At 48.9% G+C, this 22,971-nt stretch overlaps 1 protein-coding gene, 2 long non-coding RNA genes and 3 other non-coding genes across 7 annotated transcripts; 3 read left to right on the forward strand and 3 right to left on the reverse strand.

Annotated features, from left to right (window-relative positions):
- The first annotated feature begins 4,375 nt into the window (after window positions 1–4,375).
- Window positions 4,376–7,707, forward strand: LOC122239346. Its single transcript, XR_006218315.1, has 2 exons — window positions 4,376–4,658; window positions 5,887–7,707. It is a non-coding gene; the product is annotated as an uncharacterized LOC122239346 (long non-coding RNA).
- A 1,312-nt stretch (window positions 7,708–9,019) lies between these two features.
- LOC122239826 lies at window positions 9,020–9,183 on the reverse strand. Its single transcript, XR_006219211.1, has one exon. It is a non-coding gene; the product is annotated as a U1 spliceosomal RNA (small nuclear RNA).
- A 494-nt stretch (window positions 9,184–9,677) lies between these two features.
- On the reverse strand, window positions 9,678–18,793 carry LOC122239345. Of its 2 annotated transcripts, XR_006218313.1 has the most exons (5): window positions 18,100–18,793; window positions 17,642–17,711; window positions 16,828–16,940; window positions 13,901–14,087; window positions 9,678–10,050 (listed from the first exon to the last, which is right to left on the reverse strand). It is a non-coding gene; the product is annotated as an uncharacterized LOC122239345 (long non-coding RNA). The 2 variants fall into 2 exon arrangements; XR_006218314.1 differs by lacking the exon at window positions 17,642–17,711 and having other exon boundaries at window positions 18,100–18,790.
- LOC122239837 lies at window positions 15,629–15,792 on the forward strand. The gene has a single exon (XR_006219219.1). It is a non-coding gene; the product is annotated as a U1 spliceosomal RNA (small nuclear RNA).
- On the forward strand, window positions 16,334–22,464 carry LOC122239343 (SNRPN upstream reading frame protein-like). Its single transcript, XM_042987858.1, is given in 6 exon segments — window positions 16,334–16,447; window positions 16,686–16,808; window positions 20,299–20,421; window positions 21,039–21,167; window positions 21,170–21,196; window positions 21,199–22,464. Coding segments are annotated over 3 exon segments (186 nt in total). The 5' UTR covers window positions 16,334–16,447; window positions 16,686–16,808; window positions 20,299–20,421; window positions 21,039–21,115; the 3' UTR covers window positions 21,306–22,464.
- TRNAY-GUA lies at window positions 19,928–20,017 on the reverse strand. The gene is given in 2 exon segments: window positions 19,928–19,963; window positions 19,981–20,017. It is a non-coding gene; the product is annotated as a tRNA-Tyr (tRNA).
- Window positions 22,465–22,971: the final 507 nt, after the last annotated feature.

Genomic DNA, 22,971 nt, shown 5'->3' on the forward strand with positions numbered 1-22,971 from the left:
ATTTCTCCCACAGAAACATTTGGATATATTACCCTCAAATATTTGAATATATTCTCTCCTACAAGCTAGACATCTTTGAGCTAAATATATTTTATCCCATACATTTCAATAAGCTTTTTATATTATTACACTAGGTCATTGCTGTTTTCAAATATTGCATGCAGGGGCCCCTTGGTGGCTCAGTTGGGTTAGGCCTCTGTCTTTGGCACTAAGGTCACGATCTCACGGATCTCACAGTTCGTGAGTTACGAGCCCGACGTTGGGCTCTGTGCTGACAGCTCAGAGCCTGGAATTGCTTCGGATTCTGTGTCTCCCTCTTTTCTCTCTCTGCCCCTCCCATGCTCATGCTCTGTCTCTCTCCGTCTCTATGTCTCTCTCTCTCTTTCTCAAAAAAAAAAAAAAAAAAAAAAAAAAAAAGTAAATAAACATTAAAATTTTTTTTTTTCAATATTGCACCCAGAAATGGAAACACCTTTCCATACGTGGACTTATTATTGTATACGTTTCTTCTTACGGCAGTTTTAGAGGCATAAGGGGTTTTTGTGTTTTTTCTTTTTTTTTTTTCTTTTTCTTTTTGCTTTTCGTATAAGGGTTTGTTTTTTTTTTTTTTGGTTCTTTTGTGTTTTGGGTTTTTTTAGCACCATTCTTACACCAGCTTTGATTTGGCTTATAATCACACAAATCTTCTCCTCCTTCTCCTCCTCCTTCTTGGTCTGTTTTCGAGCCTCCAACCTATAGTTGTGTGTTTAATTCTTTGTAGTAATAGTTTTCATTTTTGTGGTAAAAAACACATAAATGTACCGTCTTACCCACTTTTAAAGTGTACGGTTCAGCCTTGTTAAGTATATTCACATCGTCGTGCAACAGGTCTCTAGAACTGTTTCATGTACGGAGCATTTAATTTTTAAAATGAAGTTGCAGGCCACAGTTATGTCTGTCAAATTGTAGCTTGCTAGTTTCAGCCCAGCGTGAGATCTTTTGGAAACTTCGATTTGATCATATAGTAGTTGACTAGGAGAGTGGTTATTACTCCCAAGTGATGGACATTTGTAGTTTGTATGAACTTCCCTTTTATGTCGTCATCTAAGTTTTACTTTAAAAGATTGATCGGGACCAAAGGAGTCAACATTGGTTCATCTAATTGGATAAGTGCACGGTACCCAAAAAGGCTGAATTTTTAGTTCCCTCCCTTTCTTTCTATACTAATTGATATTAAGTTATTAATGAGTATTCTTTGGTGATGGTTATTTGGGTAGCTAGGAATTCACCTATTTATACTATCATCAGCCGTTTCCCTTTTATCTGTGATGGATACAAGAAGCATCCATCAATTCCTCATTACAATGAAGCTATATATTACGGATTTCCTGGTCTAATCACCCTCTCAAAAGAAAATACTTCGATAAGGTTGGCACGATTTATTGTTACTGCACCCGTGTTGGTTTCTAATGTTCACCATGTTTGTTCTTTGTAAGGAGGTTATAAAATCTATTCAGGATTTTGTTAATAGGTTTAAGGAAGGATTAGCAAAGTACAGTCTGCCTGTTTTTGTGTAGCCTGTGAGCCAAGAATGGCGTTGGTTTTTTGAGAGGGAGAGAGAGATAGAGCACGAGCAGGGAAGGGGCAGAGAGAGACAGGGAGAGAGAGAGGGAGAGAGGGAGAGAGGGAGAGGGGGAGAGAGAGAGAGAGAGAGAGAGAGAGAGAGAGAGAGAACACCAAGCAGGCTCCTCACTGTCAGCGTGAAGCCCGATGTAGGGCTTGAACTCCCTAACCGCCAGACCATGACCTGAGCCGAAACCCAAGAGTCAGACACCTACCCGAAAGAGCCACCCAGGTGTCCCGGAGAGAGAGTATGTTAAGCAGGCTCCACGCCCAGTGCAGAATCCCAGGCGGGGCTGATCTCACGACCAACCGTGAGATCATGACCTGAGCCGAAATCGAGAGTCGGACGACGCTTGACCGGCTGAGCCACCCAGGTGCCCCTCAGTGGTTCTTTAAAAAAAGGCGAAAGAATAATATTTCATGACACGTGATAATTACGTGAAATTTAGATTTCATCTGTAAGTGAAGTTTTACTGGAATACAGCCAAGCTCGTTCCTTTGTGCCCTGTCTGTGGTTGCTTTCATACTACAGCAAAACAGAGACCACATGTCTCTCAAAGTCTAAAATGTTTACTATGTGTTTACTAAGCCCTTTACAGAGAGTTTGCTGACCCTTACTATATACATGGTTGTCAGCCTCTGGTTTCCAGATTTCTGTGCTTTTCAGGTCCTTTCTGAAATGTGTTCTCTGATGGGTCTTCTACTCCAGTGGCTCTCTCGACTAGAGGCAGTTTTGCCTCCCGGGAGACATTTAGCAATTTCTGGAGACGTGTCTGGTAGTCACAACGGAGGATGGGTGGGTTTACGACCGGTATGTAGGGCGCAGAGGGCAGGAATGCTGCTAAACTTTTGACAGGGCACAGGAGAGCCCCCATTGGAAAGGATTCCACAGCCCCAAATACGTCAAGTGTGCCGAGACTGAGGGACACTGAGACTGGATGGCTCAGTCGGTGGAGCGTGCAACTCGTGTTCTCAGGGTTGTAGGTCCGAGCCCCACGTCGGGTGTAGAGATGACTTTAAAAATAAAATCGTTCAGGGGCGCCTGGGTGGCTCAGTCAGTCAAGCATCCGCCTCTTGACCTACCTAAGAAAATGATAATAAATTTTAAAAATAATGATAAAATAAACTTTTTTTTTAAATGGGGGGTAGGGTGGGTGGTGCCTGGCTGGCTCGGTCGGAAGAACGTGTGACTCTCGATCTCGGAGTTGCCAGTTCAAGCCCCACGTTGGGTGTAGAGAGATTACTTTAATAAACAAAACTTGGGGCGCCTGGGTGGCTCAGTCAGTTAAGCGTCTGACTCTTGGTTTCCGCTCATGTCATGATCTCACGGGTTTGTGAGTTCGAGCCCCGTGTCCAGCTCTGCACTGATAACCGTGGAGCGTGCTTGGGATTCTCTTCTCTCTCTCTCTCTCTCTCTCTCTCTCTCTCTCTCTCTCTGTGTGTGTGTGTGTGTCTCTCTCAAAAATAAAATAAAATAAACATTTAAAAAAATAATAAATAAAGCTTAAAAAAAAAAAAAACAAAAAACACCGAGGTTGAGAAACCCTGCCCTCTCGTCTGAGGTTTCTTGATGATTTTGCAAATCTGAACAAAGTCCCATTTTGGTCCCAGAATCCATATAAGTTATTCCAAAGAGATTAGACATTGGTTAAATTTACATCCAGATGGTTTAAAACTACTTAGGATTTCATTCATTATAACCGGGATATGTCTTGCCATGTATTGGAACCTGGTTATAACAGAAAATTAGGTCATTTGGTCACTTTTGTGTCCTTGAAGATAGTCTCAGATACTTTATTAATGAAGCATAGAATGTATGATAAAGGCAGCGGACCAAAAAAAAAAAAAAAAAAAAAAAAAAAAGGTGATGCTACTGCTGCCTATGAGGGCGTGGAGTCCTCGTGCCTGGTGGGTAAGTGTGGACCAGGGTACACCCTTCTGCAGGGCTTTGGCAGTGTGTCAAGTGCAGGATGTGTATCCTTGGACTTAGTCCCACTGGAGGGATATACCTTTAAGAAGATCATGTCAGAAACACAGACAGGCTCAGAATCATCTGTCCACAGTTCCATCGTTATACTGGCACAATATTGACAGTTACTGGGGCACTTGAAATTCTTAAATGTTTATTGTCACCCAATTTCAGGCGCTCAGTAAAGTTGCAAGAAAAGTACAAAGAATCCCTGGATAGTTGTCACTAGAGTCCTCAAATGTGCATATTGTCATGTTCGCTCTGTCCTCCCCTCCCCCTCTTCCTCCCTCCCTCTTTACTTTTCCTCTTTACACAGTACACACACACACCACACCCCTGCCCTTATACATACCTGTTTTTGTCTTAAACCATTTAGGTTGCAGATAGGAAGTCTCTTGGCTCTTAAACACTTCAGTGTCGATTTCCTAACACCAAATAATTCTCTTGAATACTTGGAGCAATTACAAAGATCAGGAAATTACTATGGATACAGTACTATTATCTAATCCACAGACTTTTATGCCACCAGTTGTCTAATAAAGAATAATGTCTTTAGTGGCAAAAGGATACTCAAGATAATACATGACATTCGGCGCACAGGTCTTTTTATTTATTTTTTAAGTTTATGTATTTATTTTGAGAGAGCGAGCGAGAGAGAGCACGAGCGCACACGTGGGAGAAGGGGAGAGGCAGAGCGAGCGAGAGAGAGAGAGAGAGAGAGAGAGAGAGAGAGAGAGAATCCCAAGGCAGGCTCCGGCGCTGTCAGGGTGGGGTGGGGGAGGGCTCCAACTCACGAAACCGAGACTGTGAGATCGTGACCTGAGCAGAAACCGAGAGTCGGACACTTAACCGACAGAGCCACCCAGGCGTGACTTTTCGTTTTTATTGGGATGAGCTCTACACCCGCTGTAGGGCTTGAATTCAAGACCTCCAGGATCGAGAGAGTCGAGAGTCGCGCACTCTACCAACTGGGCCAGCCAGGTGCCCTCCCCGCCCCGCACCCCCGGCACGTGTTGTTTTAGACTTCCTGAACCCGGAAAGTTCCTGAGTCTTTGTATTTCATAACATTGGACACTGAAAAGCACAGGTCTGTAAAATGTCCCTCGCTTTGGGTTCGTCTAGTTATTGAGTTTAGATTCCCCACCTGTGGCAGGAATTGCCCAGAAGTGGTGCTCGGACCTTCTCGTTGCTGCATCCTTTCAGGAGGTACATGCTGTTGATGAGTTGCCTCGCTGGCAATGTCTGACTTTGATCATTTGGTTCAAGTGATGATGTCTGCAGGTTTCTCAGTGGCCAAGTTACTACACTTTGAAATGAAGAAGTATTCTGTGGGGAGATACTTGGGACTGTGTAAATACCCCATCGCTTACCCAGCACTGTCCCATAGAATTTTGTGTGATGATGGAAGTATTCTGTCATCAGCACTGTCTGGTACGGTAGCCACTAAGTAGCCACACGTGGCCGTCAAACGCTTACACTTGAAATGTGGGTGGTGCAACTGAGAAACTGAGTTTTTATTTAACTTTAATTAACAGAAATTTAAATTTTCCATCGCCCTACGTACCTAATGGCTACGGTATTGGCATTTCAGCCTTATGCTCAAAGCCACCGTTCATGACTTTTGCCTCAGTCGATTATTGTGGTGGCTGCCAGACGGTCACTTTTCTAATCGCATCGTTTTAGTTGGCTTTCTACTTACTGGAAGGAAGAGGTTTTCCTTTACCCCATGTATTTATCGGTGTAATCCATATATGCTTACATTTGTCCGGACACGTGTCTAAATTTGGATGCCAGCGCCCATGCTTTACAAATGGGTACGTAGGTCTGTCTGAATGTTACAGATTGCCGTTGTACGGGAACTTACGGCTATGTGTATAAAAACTGGTATCACTCACTACTTTAGTCGTGAAAGCGTATGTTATAATTTAATATACCTCTACTCTAATACACAGATTTTAACGGCTAGAGGAAAGTGATAAGAACCGGTCTTGCAAAACGTCCGGTAGTTTGACTTGGACACACAGGGCATGTTTCATCCCTCATTAGAATCATGCCGAGTAATTCAAAACCATAATACTGATCTAGACGGAAATGTCCTGAAGAAATCTGGTGTGTGGAAAACATTGTACGTGAAACAAATGATACGGTTTTATGTCTTTAAACCCGTACGTGTGTGGATAGTGAGTAGCTGTTTCCGGAGTTCTGTTGTCTTAATAAAGGTGGCGTTAGTTACGGGATTCCCAGCGCTGTTATATTTTCACTGCAACTCTTCCAGGCTGTCTGCACTTCATGATTTATTTTCCCTTCCTTTTTAGGGTAACCTACAGTTGCTGCAGAACTGCTTGGCAGTGTTAAATGGAGACACATAAGCCACACTCCGCCTTTGGTTAAAAAGGGCTGCCTTCCTTCAGATTTTATTTTTGTTTTCTTAATGAGATTAGGCATTTACTGCTCACTGGAAACAAAAGAAACAGCTGACCAAGTGCATCTACTCTCCTTTTTTTCTGAGAAGCGATGGAGCGGTGCCGTCCACGGGTTTTGCGGGTCCGTCCGTCTGTGTGGTGGAACGCTGCCCTCCTGCAGCTCCCCGTGTGCTCCCTGGGACGGTTGTCCATCACCGTGCGCTCCTCCTCTTCCGAAGCCCAGCGTTCAGTCCTTTTTTTAAGTAGCCTCTGTAACCGTCTTTATTTTCTGAATAGCGTTCCTTACGGCTGCCAATCTTATTTCCCTTTAAGTAATTTCTGATGTTTAACCCTTTCAAAGATGCATTGTTCAGACAAGATAAAGGTTGCCATTACCTTTTGTTTTCTCTTGGTGTTTTTGTTATGTTTTGTTTTGTTTTTTTAAAAACATTGTATGCCACCTTAGTTCATCCATGTATCCTGGTAAAAGCATCTTAATCAGACTTATTTTTAATTAATGAACATTTCTTAGAAGTTTTGGGACAGACTTTATGTAATCTTTATAAGTATGATTTCTGATGAAAAGCAACTGCATTAGTATGTTTGCCTTAAACTTGTAGACTAAACCGACTATTGTCAAATAAACCGTGGTAACAGTGATAGTTTTTAACTCTGTGGTCATTGTATCACTCTAAAATTTGGAGTAGCTATAATCAATCTACTCCTTCGTTATGCTTTACAGTGCAGGTCTTTTCTCTTTTTTCTCTGAAAATGGCATGTTGAACCAGGTTCACCAATCCCCTTATGAAAGAATGAACTGCTTCTCTGTGTGCTCTCAGCCTTTCCTAGAAGATGGAATTGGGCAGAGGCAGGTTCGAAACAGCTGTTTCTAAAATACAGGAGGCAGCAGAATGGTCCGTCTGTGATGGTTTCCTGAATTCCATCCCTAGCCGGGCCAGTTAACCCTGAGACACGCCATCGAGCCACTTGATAGTTCTACTAGTGTACAGATTGGTATGGAGAGAGAAAGAGTGCTGTAAGGAACAGCCCTGGGGGGGGGGGGGGGGGGGGGGGGGGGGAGTTGGAATATTTGGAATGGAAGGCTCCAAAAAGGATACTAGTTACAATACAAATATGATTGGCCTTTTTAATGTGAATTATCGCCGCGTCATTTCTAATTTAAAATTCGATTGTGTGGTTTGGTTTTTTTCACTGTCTAACTTTTCTTCCAGTTGGAAACCACAGGTATTTGGGTTGGTCACCTTGTAGGTGGGTTCCTCGTTTACATTTTCCCCACCCCTGGTCTAGGTCTTCTGAGTAGTCACCATGATCCCAGCCTTGCTCTCCAGCATGTTCTCTTGCCTTACTGGTGTGCTGGTTCACGTTTCTCTCTTTCACTGGCGTTGTTCCCTGGTTATTCCCTGATGTCGTTTGTACTACCCCCCCCCCCCCGGTTGCCTGAGAAATCTGTGTGTTTGGTCCTCCTGTGTGTCCCCTTCACTGGTGAGAAGACACCCACGCGATGCTCACCAGTGGGTGAACGGGACAGAGAGCCCTGGCTTCGGGACTCGGGTGCAGTCCCTTCGCCGGCTGCCCTTGTGGCCTAGGCAGGTTTGGTTCGCTTGACCTCTGTCTGCCTCAGTTTCTCTACTACAAAGGACATACTGACCTACCTACCTCACAGGGGTGTTGTGAGGATTAATAAACATTGGTACAGTGCTTTGAAAATGTGAAGGTGCTGTGTAAATGCTAAGAAACAGCAAGTACGGGGCAAAAGGCAGTAATACAGTGTTGCACCTATCCATCAGCTAATCTGCTTGTTTGTACCAAGGGGGCCTTATTCCGGGCAAGGGTAGGAGAGCGGTAGGTACATCCCTTGGTCCCTGGTTTACATGTTTACGGTGTCTGTTGGGGTGGGGGTAGAGTGGAAGCAGCAAGTTACATATTAGTGCGGGGCAGGGTGCTTAACAAAAACACACATAAATGAGTTGGCCGCACTATCCAAGGACCTTGTCACAAAACACACAAAGAAGGTGAAGAGTGTAGGTTACTCCCTCAAGGGCATACTTTAGGAAAGATGCTACTTTGTACCTCCAGAACAATGGAAGTATTCCACAGCTCAGCTGCTGGTTCCCCGGAAAACAAAACAAAACCAAACCAAAAACTGGTTTCAATATTCTCGTGGTGTGGCATTTACGAAACATTTAGGGACCATCTTGTGCCTGGGGGACACAAAGGAGAAAGAGGAAGACGCCCAATAACAGAGACAAAGCCCTGCACTGGGTAGTAGTACAGGGTTTCTCCCACAGGTGTCTTTACTGCACGCTCTGAGAGGAAGAGAGTGACGGGAGCAGTAGGAATGAACGACCCAGGAGGAATGAAGGTGGCGGGGTTGGTGGCAGTGAAGGTGGACGATGGTAAAGAAAGGAAATTGCAAAAGAAAGTGGGGGTCCCCGGGCCGCTAAGGCCCGTGAGGCTTAAAGACTGGGCGAGGTTCTCCTCTGCCCCTAGTTTGGGAAAGCGCCTACAACACAGATTCCGTGGTGAACTACTACAGAAGTTGAGCTCAAACAGACCTTTTTGAACGGAGGCACTACGCACAAGTTAACAGAACAGGGTGGTGGATTTCAAGGAGACACTGCGGGGGGGGGGGGGGGAAGGGGGGGAACGAGGTGTCGCAGAACTTACAAAGAAAAGAAAGCAACCACGAACCCAAGATGTACTTCCGCGCCGAACCCAAGATGTACTTCCGCGCCGTCTCCTGGGCCCCCGCAAACTCGCACGAGCCCGCGTATCACCATGTCCTCATACGACCGGAAAAGCCTTCTCCGCGCTGCCGCAGCACGCGGGATATAGGTGGCGAAAACGAGATAAAGGAAAAAAACAAACGAAAGTAAAAACCGAGAAACGCGCGTCCAGTTTGTGTCAGGCTTGTTTTGGGCGTCCCAGGACCCGTCAGCACGAAGAATAACGCAGCGACAACAGCGCTGTCCTGCTACCGCTGTTGTGCCTAAGGTCGAATTCTTCCATTCAGACCACGAAAAGCCAGGGGAAAGCGCGAACGCAGTCCCCCACTACCACAAATTATGCAGTCGAGTTTCCCACATTTGGGGAAATCGCAGGGGTCAGCACATCCGGAGTGCAATGGATAAGCCTCGCCCTGGGAAAACCACCTTCGTGATCATGGTATCTCCCCTGCCAGGTAAGTATGAGCTGCTCGACCCGCCTCGACCCACACCCTCGCGCTCGCCACGCTTCTTACACACGGTCACTTGCCCCACGCGGCTTCCGCGCCCCGGATGCCCGCAGCACCCCCTCAGCTCCAACCTCTCTCGGCCGCAAAACAACCGCGGGCGCCTTGCCTAGCCCCCACGCGGGACGTGCGCGCCCAGGCGGTCCGGGACCGGCAGCCTCTGCGCGCTTGTTCATCTACATACGCCACGCCTTGTCGCGCGCTTCCCAGCGTCGCGGCTCCAGCTCTGGGACAACGGATGTGCTAGTGTCCCGGCAGACCGCCGGTGCCTGGAGCGAAGGATGGGGGGAGGGCGGCGAGGAGTCGGGACCCGGAGGGGAGACCCGAGAAGACGGGGTCCCGCGGCGTCCAGAAGTTGCAGGCCCCACCGAGGCGGTGGGTTAAGTCTCCCCTTGCTTGCAACGAAAATTACATGCAATACGCAACAGAGAATCAACTCAACCTTAAATACTAAGAGTTTTGTCACCAATTTAACATGAAATTGTCTTAATCCTCAGTATGACCTTTCGGATTACGTAGTAACCTAATCTTGCGACAACGAAAGGAAAATTTGAACAGAGGGCGTCAGGACAAGGCGTCCATTCTCTAGAGTAGATGTGTGGGCTGGGGAGGGGCGTCGAATGGTCTCCGAAAATCAAATGAACGGAAATATCACGTTTTCATCCTGTGGGGTTCGGCTGCCTCTTTCAGCCTGCCCGGATTTGTCTTTTCCTCTTCTGTACAAGAAGATTCTTTCCGGAGATCGAGTGGAGGTAAAGGTAAATATCCTCTTCAGATAGGGGCAAAATGATTGAAGTGTTGTGTGTTCCTGGGTGATCGGGTCCCTGGAGCAAAGCAAGGCAAGAGACAGGACTAGAGATTATTGGGTCAGCAAAGACTGCTCTGAGGTTCTAGCAGCATCAAGATCCGAGTTAACGTGTTGTACATCCTTTTACTTTACTTTTCTTTTCTTTTGTTTTTTAATTTATTTTGAGAGAGAGCGGGAGGACGCGCGAGAGCAGGGGAGAGGGAGAATCCCAAGCAGGCTCCGTGCTGTCAGCGGGGGGGGGGGGGGGGGGGGGGCCACGCGCACCGAACCCCCTCCCCGCCCCCAACCGTGAGATCATGACCAAGGCTCGTTCTCTTAAGGGACTGAGCACCCAGGTGGCCCACGTTTTTGATTGTTAGTTGTTTCAGGAAGTTTCCTTTCTTAGGGTGTATTACTCCTCAAAACAAACAAATGGTTCTCTTCCCTAACCCCAGGAAAATTATCAAAACCAAGAAATGAACATTGATACAATCTTACTACTCTACAGACGTTATTCCCTCTTCCATCAATTGTCCCAATAATGTCCTTTATAGCAAAGGAAAATTCAAAATCATGTGTTGCATTCAGTTGTCATGTCTCTTTATCTGAAATAGTTCCCAGGTAGTTCTTTGCATTTCATTATGCAGGCCTTTTTGAAGACTACAGGCCAGTCATTTTGGAGACTGTCCTTCAGTTTTTGAGTTGTCCTGGCTTCCCTCGCAAGTACATTCAGGAATGCATTTTTGACACGAAGGCTACGTAAATGATACCGTGTCTGTTATGGGTGGGTTTGTGTCCCTCCAAAAAAATATGTTGAAGTCCTAAGTCCTGGTACCTAGGACTGTGACCTTCTTTGGAAATCTGATCTTTGCAGATACAGTCGAGTGAAGGTGAGGTCACTAGAGCGGGCCCTGATCCAATGTGACCGTTTTCCTTACGCGAGGAAGACGGCAATGTGAAGAGACTCGCTGACAGAACACCATGCGATGGCAGAAGCAGAGAGTGTAGTGATGTAGCCACAAGCGAGCCAAGGATTGGCTTGTCACCACCGGAAGCTGGGGAGTAACGAGGGACGATTCCACTCAGAGCCTCAGAGAGAGTATGGCCCTGCTGGCACCTTGCTTTTGGACCTCTAGCTTCCAGAACTGTGAGAGAATACACTTCTGTTTTTTTTAAGCCACCCAGTTGGTGGTATTTTATTATGACAGACCTAGCAAATGTATACAGGCCTCCTCTGGGCACCACGTTTGGAGGCACGTGAAGGCAGTTTGTTCTATTACTGGTGGGGTTAACATCGACTACTTAGTTAAGGAGGTGTATCGGTTACCCGTCTCTGTGTAACAAATTGCCGTAAAACTTAGTGATTGGAAATAATGACCGTTTCACTTGCTCACAATTCTGTGGATCAGCGATTCTGGCTGGGTTCCACTGGGCAGTTCTGCCGGTCTCAAGTGGGATCGCTGGAGCCGCGGCGGCCAGCCTGCAGGTCACCTGGGGCCTAGTCGGTCTAGGGGACTTCGGCAGACACGGTTCACGTTCACTCCGGCGATTTCATCCTCCAACGGGCTAACCCAGGCTTCTTCTCATGGTGGCCTCAGGACAGGCAAGTGAGAGCCAGTCTTAATGAGCAAGTGATTTTCAACCTTCTGCTCGCATCCCATTTACTAATGTCCCATTAGCCAAAGCAAGTCACATAGCGAAGGCCAAAGTCAGTAGGCTGGGGTGTTGCAGAAGCACCTGGGTACTGGGGCCAGCACTGCAACTGTCGGCCACTGGAGGTGTTCATCAAGTTTTCCCTTTGTAATTATTAAGTGATTTGTATGGAGATAATTTGAGGATATGTGAATATCCTGTTTAACACAACAGTTTTTAGCATCCACTGGTGGCTCTTGCGTTATGATTGCCAAATGTCCATTTTCTAATTCCATCATTCATTCTTCAGTTATCAGCTGGCATCGTAAGGTAGGACTTTCCCTCCTTCCCTATGTGCTAATGATACGAACTCATGGTTGTTATTTTGTTCAGTTGTTTGTAACCCAAAACTGTTTTGAAATTTATTTTGATGTTCTAATGTTCTCAGATCGGGCCTATAAAAACCCCTTCAGGGTGCCTACTGTGTCCTTTGGACATGTCCATAACATTTTTGGAGCATTTCCGTGTCTTCTGGCACAAGATGTTCCAGGGCCATTATGTATCTGTCTTGGCTCGTGAAAATTATCTATTTCTCCAAAGAGGCCTGGTTCTTTTTAGTGGGGAGTGGTTTTAGAAAACAAGATCAAGGGGCGCCTGCGTGGCGCAGTCGGTTGGGCGGCCGACTTTGGTTCAGGTCGTGATCTCACGGGTTCGGTTGGTGAGTTCGGCCCGCTTTGGATCCTAGGCCCCCTCTCTCTGCCCCTCCCCCGCTCACGCATTGTCTCAAAAACAAATAAACGTTAAACAAATAAACGTTAAGAGGAGGAGGAGGAGGAGGAGGAGGAGGAGGAGGAGGAGGAGGAGGAGACAGAAAGAAAAGAAAAAAAGAAAAAAGAAAAAGAAAGGAAGCAAGATCAAGGCGGTAGTTATGTCTAATGCTACTGTCTTTGCCTCTAGGCCCCTTCAGTGGATAGAGGTAGAGAATACGTGTATTTCCTAACACCTATCTACAGATGTAGATTAAAAGCAATGAGCCCAGGGACAGCTACGTGGGTGGTTCAGTTGGTTAAGCATCCGTCTCTTGATTTTGGCTCAGGTCATAACCTTGGGGTCATGATATTGAGCCCTGCCTCCGGCTCCCTGCTAGGTGTGGAACCTGCTTGAGATTCTCTCTGCCTCTGTCTCTGCCCCTCTCCCCCCTCTCAAAATAAATTAATAAACTTAAAGAAAATTCTCTCTCCCTCTCTCTATGCCCTCTCCCCCACTCGCTCCTTCTCTCCCTTTAAAAAAAAAAAAAATTAAAAAAATAAATAATGAGCCCACACCAGTACCTTAAATTCCAACTCTCAATTTTATGCAAGTGGGTCCTCCTTGCCCTCCACCATTCCATATTTGTTTGTTTGCTTGCTTTAATTTTTTTAACATTTATTTATTTTTGAGAGAGAGAGAGAGACCGATCACAAGCAGGGGAGGGACAGAGAGAGAGAGAGAGGGAGACACAGAATAAACAGGCTCCAGGCTCCGAGCTGTCAGCACAGAGCCTGATGAGGGGCTCGAACTCACAAACCGTGAGATCATGACCTGAGCTGAAGTTGAACGCTTAACCAACTAACCGACTAAGCCACCCAGGCACCCCGTGTTTTTGTTTTTGTTTTTAATGTTTATTTATTTAAATGTTTATTTTTGTGAGAGAGAGAGAGCGCGCGCGCGCGCGCGCGCGCGCGCGCGCATGAGCAGGGGAGGGGCAGAGAGAAAGGGAGACACAGAATCAATTCAAAGCAGGCTCCAGGCTCCGAGCTGTCAGCGCAGAGCCCGATGTGGGGCTTGAACCCATGAACTGCGAGATTGTGACCTGAGCGAAAGTCAGGCGCTTAACCGACTAAGCCACCCAGGCGCCCCAAATGTTTATTTATTTTTGAGAGCAAGAGAGACAGAGCATGAGCAGGGGCAGAGAGAGACAGACAGACAGACAGACAGAATCTGAAGCAGGCTCCAGGCTCTGAGCCATCAGCACAGAGCCCGACGGAGGGCCCAAACTCATGAACTGTGAGATCATGACCTGAGCTGAAATCAAGAGTCGGATGCTCAACAGACTGAGCCACCCAGGCGGACCATCATTCCATATTTGTTTGTATCTCCTTTCTCCAACAGTAAGAACCTTGACTCCCAACATCCATTTAGTCATTAGCTCAATCCTACAATATACACAACGTTGTTACAGAACTGTTACGACCATACAGCTATGAAATACAAACCTACTATGGGACAGTTCAGTATGTGTTTGCAGTTCTTGTCTTTGGACTTGAAGATGTTTATAGTCGATGTACTGCGCCCAAAAGTCATTTCAGTTGGTTATTTTTTTTTTCTTCCAGTGTGGCTACATTATTCATCTCAGATCGCTAGGTTCAGTTATGCTTATGTTCAACGTTAGGGATGTTCCCCCTGTGATTTAAAAATATATGTAAAATATTAATAGAATTCCAAAAGTCAAAATTACAGAGAAAGGTGTACTCAGGTGTACTCAGAAAAGCATCACTCTCTCCTTCCACTCCCCTCCTCCCCCCCCCCCCCCCGCCCCGCCCCAGGCAATTTCATCATTTATCTATTTAGAGAGTGCTAGTCTGGGAGAAGGGGAGAGGGGCAGAGGGGGAGAGAGAGAATCTTAAGCAAGCTCCACACTCAGTGCCCAGCCCACGACCCTGGGATCCTGACCTGACCTGACCTGAAGTCAAGAGTCAGACACCCAGGTGTCCCTAGTCTTCTGTTTCTTTTGGCAAGACTGTATAATTTTCTTGTTTTCACACTTTTCCTACACAAACGGTAGCATACTACATATATTTGGGGGCTTTTTTCTCCCCCCCCCCCCCACTTAACACAGTCGATGTGTCATACCTAAAGCGAACCCACAAGTCAAGCAACCCTGTCCTAACCTCCTGGAGGCCACAAGGTCAGCCAAAGAAAAAAGTAAACAAACTAGAAAACCCAAACGAGGGCTCACCAGCCTTTGCAAAGACTGTGATTTCTCAGTGGGGAAAATGTTAGAAAAAAACGGTGACAAAATCAAACCCCTCAATCCAACTGCAAACTGCAAACTGCAAACTGCTGTGCAGTGCCTGGCTGGCTCAGTTGGTAGACCATGGGGCTCTGAGTGAAGAGTTCTAGCCCCACATGGGTGTACAGATTGATGAGGGAAACAAAGGCAAGAGAAACGTAGCTTAAACTAGATCTCCTTACAGCTTGCAGCCCACTGATGGAGAGCTGAAACATGCAGAGCGTGACCTTCCTCAAGGAGCTCACGGCTGCCGTAGTGCCTTAATGTTTATATTTCGTTAAAAACTAAAAGCAACCTTACCATGACAGCAGCTAGCCCCTCAGGGTCCTGAAAGCCTTGCTTCAAAATTCCTTGGAAACTTACTTTATCTCTATCCCCCCTCCCTCCACAAATTTAAAAATATATCATCAAGTCACTCCTCACAAGCCCAGTGCAGCTCTTTCTGCCTGCCCACCGGGTGCTGTGCTGGTGCTACGTATAATACCAACACCTTTTTGCACTGAAACGTCTGGAGAAACCTTTCTTAGCCATCTGCTCATGAATCCACGTCATAATTAAAAAACAAATAAATAAAATAAATAAGAGAACTACAAACTAATGTTCATTTTAACTGGAAGAATCACAGCCAGGCTCCCCCGGTTCTTCTACTTTCGTCCCCCAAGGGTGTGAAGTTCCTCCGCCCACTCGGGCGACAGGGCGTGGCGTATGTAGATGAGCATGCGCGCATTGGCTGCCGGTCCCGGACAGCCTGGGCGCGCACGTCCCGCGTGGGGGCTAGGCAAAGGCGCCCGCAGTTGTTTTGCGGACGGGAGAGGTTGGAGCTGAGGGGGTGCTGCGGGCATCCGGGGCGCGGAAGCCGCGTGGGGCAAGTGACCGTGTGTAAGAAGCGTGGCGAGCGCGAGGGTGTGGGTCGAGGCGGGTCGAGCAACTCATACTTACCTGGCAGGGGAGATACCATGATCACGAAGGTGGTTTTCCCAGGGCGAGGCTTATCCATTGCACTCCGGATGTGCTGACCCCTGCGATTTCCCCAAATGTGGGAAACTCGACTGCATAATTTGTGGTAGTGGGGGACTGCGTTCGCGCTTTCCCCTGGTCATCTGGGTTGACGAAAAACAGCGGTAGCTTTTCCCGCTCGCGTTGGGCGCAGGAGGGAACTTTTGGGTGTTCAGTTGCCCGCAGCTGGCGTTTATGGCGCTTGAACAGCAGTGTCGCCAGTGTTTTGAGCTTTTTTTTTTTTTTTTTTTTTTTTTGGTCTCCTTTCTCGCGTTACTTGTTTTCTTAAAGCGCTTTTGGTTTGGAGAACGGTAGGCGCTTTTAACGCGTGCTCTTGGGCCGACAGTTTCAGCAACGCCTGGTCCCGCGGGGGGCTGGCTGATTACGAGCGCGGAACGCAGCAACGTTTTGCATAGACCTTACTTTCACAGAACCCGCCGAACTAGAAGCAGCCACTTATGTAGTACAGGATTCCCAGTTGATTCCAGAGACGGTATTAGCTTTGTCTTTTTTCTGAAAAACTTTTAGTGTTTGGTTTTCGAGATAGCGAGCGTGAGCGAGGAAGAAGCAGAGAGAGAAAGAGGGAGCCCCAGAATCTGAAGCAGGCTCCAGGCCCTGAACTGTCAGCACAGAGCCAGATCCGTGCCTCGAACTCACCAACCGTGAGTTCAAGACCTGAGCCCAACCCCACGCTTAGCGGACTGAGCCACCCAAGACCCCTGCATTTTAGTTTTCTACCTATACCCCCTGAGAGGTAAGTTCCACGAGGCCAGAGATTCTTGTCTATTTTGTTGATTGCTCCATTCACACTTGGCTACAACAGTGCATGGCAGCATAATAGGCTTCTAGTATATACTTCATTAATTAACTTATAGATCGCGGGGTTAGAAAAAAAAAAAAAAAAAAAAAAAACGTTTCTGGGGCGCCCGGGTGGCTCAGTCCAGTGGGTGGCTCAGTCCAGTCAAGCATCCTGACTCTTGATTTCGGCTCAGGTCACGATCTCCCAGTTTGTGAGGATCCACCCACCAGTCTACCCCATCGGCCTCCAACCTAGCCTGGTTCAGCCCCTTCTCACTTTAGAAGAATGGGATCATTTTACAAACCATCAGAAAAGGGTAAGTCAGGGGTATGCACCTTAGTTTTTCTCCCATGCCTTCCTCTTCTGTTCTTCCATCATGCTTCACTCTGGTTCAAGGTGTAGGGGAGACCGAACTTTACTTTTACCCTGTTAGGGTCTCCAGCAGGGCCTGAGAATTAAATTGGACGCAAAACAGAATATCAGAAGGAAAGCATACAGATTTTTTCCATGTACGTGGGAGACCCCATAGTAACATGAAAACCCAAAGAAGTGGCTAGGTGGGTCTCCAAGGAGCCCTGGTTCCTTTTTTTTTTTTTTTTTTTTTTTCTCCATTTTGTGTATCTGGAGGCCAAGATCCGGTGGTGCTTAGCGTTCACGGATACTGATGTGTGATTGCATTTAGGCCCTGCACCTGTTTTACTCCACGGATTATGATCGATTATTTTTTATTTTATTTTATTAAAAAAAATTTTTTTTAACGTTTATTTATTTTTGAGGCAGAGAGAGACAGAGCATGAACAGGGGAGGGGCAGAGAGAGAGGGAGACACAGAATCTGAAACAGGCTCCAGGCTCTGAGCTGTCAGCACAGAGCCTGACATGGGGCTTGAACTCACGGACCGTGAGATCATAACCTGAGCCGAAGTCAGCCACCCAGGCGCCCCTATGATCGATTATTATCATGATCTCGATTTGGCCAGTGGGAGCCCTTTCAAAATGGCTCTTGTGTGCTTGACATGTCCACATCAGTGGCACATTGCTTTACTTTTTGGCACAGCTCCATGTTTCAGGGCATGATGAGGCCGATTGATACCCAGCCGTGTCGGCCAGTCTGGTGGCCTGGCTCCTTTGACCCTCCTGTGCGCACCGACCTGGATTCCTTTGAGGGAGGTGGTTACTTCCTGAAACAGGTCAAGGTGCTTTGGACTTCCTGGAGAGGCACTGGAGTCAAAGGCGGGGGAGAAGAGAACACCAGTGCCGGGGTTGGACTCCTTGCCCTGGCTCCATGTATTTTAACATCCCCTCGGTGTGTGCCCACCCACCCACCCAGTGAAAGTCCCACAGAGGCGCAACAGGTCACATCTACGTGGCCTTCCCTTGACTGTGTCGCCACTGCCTGACTGGGTGGCAGGCACTGCTGTGCCTGCAAGGATGTGGGGCCGTACCTTGGAAGCACCCGGCTACTCCCCATGACACCCCGGGCAGGAAGCGTCGGCCATGCTAGGGCCCACTCTTGCATTTGCTGGATGCCAAAACCCACCTCCCCCCTCCACCCCTCACCCTGCTATTCCCCCAAAGCGCCAAAGCTAGGTCCCCAGGGATTCCACACCTCCACATCTCATCAGGGGGGGCAGGCACATCCAGTGAAGGTGGTTGAGGTTTTATCTTTGGTGCCTGTCTGCTGGTCTCTGCCTGTAGATGGTGACATTAGAGGCTGGGGTCTCTCTGTGGCTTCCCGAAGGTCAACTGTTGGACTTCAAAGGCAGGGCCTCCTGAACCCGTGGAGGCAGTGGGACAGTAGGACTGAGACTGGGCTGGGGAGCGAACCAAGAGGAAGGGCGGGGGGCCGGGGGAAACACAGTCTCCAGTTTGGGAGGCAGAACTAAAACCGAAAAGGCGCTTGTGGTCTCAGAGGTCAGGGATGGCAGTAGCCGGGTCCCTGAGGCCTCAGAGAGCCACACTCCCGGTGCGGTTCCGCTGCCAGCCCCCTCTGTGATGCTCTCCAACTGTACTTTGAGTCTCTGGAGTTTCCTTCCCACAGGAGGGAAGAGAACAAGGACCTTTCCCTGGCGTTCTTCTCTGCACCCACCCGCAGCCCCAACAACCTGGCTCTGTCCCCAGGATGAAGCCCGTTTTCTCCTGGGTGGGTGCTCTCTGACAGGCCCTCAGTGTCTCCCTCTTCAGGCCCTGCCAATTTAGCCTTAAGGGCCCAGCGCTAAGTCAGCCAGCTGGTCAGAACCCACAGGCCAGCTGCCTGTGTAAGTAAGGACGTGAATTTGTGCGCCCGACCGACCGACTGTGACGACAGCTGCCCCCGTCTCACTCCACCCCTACTCCCACTCTTCTGCGCCCCGATGACTCTTAAGTCTGCGTTTTGCCGCCACACTCCACCCCACCCCACCCCCACCCCCGCTCGCCCCCGCCTCTTTCTGCATACAGGTGGAGACCCCAGCGGTCCGGTCGGTCCGTGGCCGGAAAGCGGGTAAGATAGAAATATTTCATCCATCTCCCTCTCCCTCCGTCCGATGTAGCGGGAGAATCGGTACGGGTGGATTTACCACCCGTGCACAGAGTGTGAGTAATCACTGCCCTCTCAGCGGGAGCGCCCCCAGCCCCGCCATCCGTGGCTACAAGAACAGGTGCGAAGGCACGGGAAAACGGAAGTGTACCCGGACCACCGCCCTGTCCTCAGACTGACAAGAAACCTGAAGGGGCCGCTGAAGTTCTCGTCACGACTGGCAAGGCCCATGAGGGGGGCCCTGCTGCATTTCGTTTCTGCCAGTGTCAGCTTCGATGCAAGCGCACAATTGGCGATGGCTTGGAAAACCTCAGAGTGACAGTTCTGTCCCACAAGTAGATTAAGCTGGTCGGGGAAGAGGGTTTTCTGTCTCCGTAGAGCTGTATATTTATAGACCCTATGAGAAACAGGGAAGGAGGAGACAGAGAGACTGCAACTGGAAGCGACCGACGCAGCGACCGTCCTCGGAGGCAAGGCAGGAGATCGAGGAGGGGGAGTTTTCATGAAGGACGCCATGGTTGTTCTCGACCCGCGTGACGACCTGTACGCTTGTCAGCCTCGAGGGCTTGCCGAGGGCAGAACCTCTTTGCCCACGCGTTTGTCTGGAGCGGGAGCAGTGGGCGAATAAAAGTGGGGAAGGGCGCGGGACGGCGTGGGGCTGAGACAAGGCAGGAGCGGCGGGGACGTGGAGCGTCCACGGGCACGTGCAGGTAAACTGCGGGAAGAAGGCGCAGGTGTGTTCCGTGGCGGCAGCACACGAGCAGACGTAGGCAGGTGTTCCGTAAAGGTTTTACTTACTGACTTTGGCCTGTGGGAGAGGGGCTGCCGCGAGGCTGCAGGTGCCCGGGCGGGGCAGAGTTGGGGCGGGGCGCTGGGGGGGCGGTGCCCCCCGCCCCGTGGCGCAAAAGCTTCAGGCACTTCCTTCGAGCCGGAATCGAACCAGCGACCTAAGGATGCCCACACGTATCCAGCCTACAGTCCTCCGCTCTACCAGCTGAGCTATCGAAGGGTGCACGCTGACAGGCCCGGGTCATTGCTTCTTCTTGAAATGACAGAGGCCACCACACTGGCAAGCCGGAGGTCCAGCATGCCTTGGCGTGGTTGGAAGGCCCTTTAGAAAAGAGCAGGGCCGACGCCGCCCCAGCGCCCCTTTCCGGGCAGAGGGAGCATATCCCCTGCGTTTGGCGGCTGCCCGGCCGGTGGCCCCAGCCTCCCGGGTCGCGATTGTCAAGATGCCTGGGCCGGGGCTCTCGCCTGTTGCATTTCCCCTCCCGGCGCTCCTTTCTACAGGTGGGGACTACAAGCGGTCCGTGGCGGCAGTGGCGAGGAGGGGCGTCGGTGAAGCTCGCGTGTTGGTTGTGCGGGGCTGGCCTCGCGGAGGAGCGGAGGAGAACCCACTGGGATGGGCACTAGGTAGGCGGCTGCGAACCGCCTAACCACCTGCTGGTTTTTAAATGCCTTTAGTTCAAAATAATCCTTAGGCCAAAATGACATTTTTTTGGTGTGGCAGATTATGCCACCATACGAAGGCAATATCGTCTTGCCTGGATTATGCAAGCCTCCTGAACTAACTGACTGATTTCCCTGCTTTTGTCCTTAACAGCCTGATCTTATTTTTTATTAACAACGATAATAATAATTATAATGGTAATTATTATTTTGGGTGCCAAGCGGAGTGGGAGGCGGAGGACTCAGATCAAGGCACTCCTCTGCTCAAAACCTCCCAGCTTGGGGTTGCCTGGCTGGCTCAGTCAGTAGAGCATTTGACTCTTGATCTTGAGGTTGTGAGTTCGGGGCCCCGCATTGGATGCTGTGTGTGTGTGTGTGTGTGTGTGTGTGTGTGTGTGTGTGTGTGTTCCTTCTTCTTAAGATTTTATTTTTAAGTAACCTCTACACCCATCTTGGGTCTCCAACTCACGACCCCAAGATCAAGAGTCGCATGCCGCACCCACTGAACCAGCCGGGACCCCGATGTAGACCTTACTTCAAACACTATACAAAACAAAAACTTTTGGTTCACTCACATTTAGAGTGTTACAATGATCTGCGCAGAGCGGAGTGGTCTCCGGAGATGCCTGATGGTCTGTTCTGAGGAGCAGCCAGCAGCATGATGGACCCAGCCAGGGACCACTTACACCTGAGACGGACTACAGAAAAACACTCCCAGAGATGGAAGTCCAAGTCAAGAGCGTCACCTGTACCCAAGGAGACGGCGGCAGCAGCAGCAAGTACCTGTGGTCGATTTCCAGGCGGAACTGAGACAGGCATTCTCAGCCGAGATGCCAAGAGGTGGTTAAAGTGGTATTGGAACATCTAGGTAGCTGATTTCCAAGTGAAGTAAAAATATTATCCATGGGGAGCGGGGGTGGTGATGGTGTGGGACCTCTTACAATGATCTACAAGACCCTCATGATCTTATCTCCAACCTAGTCACCTCTCTGACTTAATTTTGTACAACTCTTCAGTTTTGCGCTGGACGCAGGGCCTCCTTGCTATTCTCCACACACAGTCCTACCTGGGCCTTTGCGCTAGCCGACCTTTGTGCCGGGGATGCTTCCTGGACCCCTGCCCCCTCCGTGATTGACTCCCTCACCTCCTTCAAGTCTTTGCTTGAAGCATAGCACCTTCTCGTGTAACCTCTTCTGAGCACCCACTAACAGCTAACACACTAATTAATTTACCTATTGTGTCCATTGTTGATTTTCTCCCACTCCCTCTGCCCCTTCTACAAAACATGAACGCCAAGAGGCCTTTTTGTTACCAGTTCCTCAAAGTGTCTGGCACAACAACAAACAGTTGTTGAATGGGCAAACAATGTCATCAAAGAGAACAGAATATAAAAGGAGGGTCCAGGAGCCAGGGTTCAGCCAGGGGGAAGTGCCGGGTTATCTTGTTTCATCACCAGAGACTTTCTTAGGCTGAGAGCTGCAGAACTCTGAGCACATAAGGGCCCACCCAGACTGTTTCCTGCACTGAGACTTGACCAGACTCTAGCATAGCTTCTAGCAGCACAAGGTTCTGTCCCTAAGTTTGACTCCCAGCCTGAGGAAGTTAAACACCTGACACAGGCCCCCAGCCTGTGTTGTAAATAGGGCATTTATTGAAAAGGGCTTGCGATTGCGAATGTGGATCTCTTACAACTCTGAAGGGTCCCTCCCATCTCAAGGACTTTGAAATGTGATCGGGGAAGGAAGTAGGGCCTATCTCCCGGTCTGTGGGAGGAGAGCATCCTCAATTCAGTAACTGCCAGCTAGCAAACACAACCGCCTAACAGCAGTTACACCGAACTACCCTTTGTAACCTTTCACTTCTCTGACTGGGCTGAGCCCGCTTCCTCTCATTCTTCCGGGAAAACGCCCAAATCACCTCCGCACAAATCGGATTGGAGCTCAGCTCTTTCCCCTACTGTCAGTAGTCACTGAATGACATCTTTTTTCACCACTTTACTTACTGTCTGCTGCGTTTACCTTTGACGGAGTCCAAGTCAGAAAGGACCAGAGGGCACTTGGTGGGGCCACCCTGTGTGCGTGGTGGGGTGGTACGAGGGGGAAAGGGCTGAAGGGCACCTGACCCTGGCCGCCCGGGGTCTCGGGCGACACGACTGGCTGCGGTTGAAGGGCACTGTTTAGCGTTTTACTTAGTTTTTCGTTCTTCAACACTTAGAATCCTGGTTTTTCTTCTAGCGTTACTAGGTCAGGCTACTGCATATTACTGAAGCCCTTTTATTCAGAAAGTCGCCATGGCTAAACATCGCCACGACTTCTTACTAGGGCAGCTGAGCACTTAACGTCAAGCGGCAGAAAGACCTTTCCTGAGTTTTCGATTATATTTGAAAATGAGTTTCGCACAAGCGAGGACAAAAATGGGCCGAAAGTTTCTTTTTGTTGAAAGGCAGGTTGACACCACATCCGAGCCCTGACCCGCCACCACTCCCGCTGGGCGCCGGGCGACCCCCGCCTTCTC

This window comes from Panthera tigris, chromosome B3, assembly GCF_018350195.1.
Source record: "Panthera tigris isolate Pti1 chromosome B3, P.tigris_Pti1_mat1.1, whole genome shotgun sequence".
Taxonomy (NCBI): Eukaryota; Metazoa; Chordata; class Mammalia; order Carnivora; family Felidae; genus Panthera; species Panthera tigris.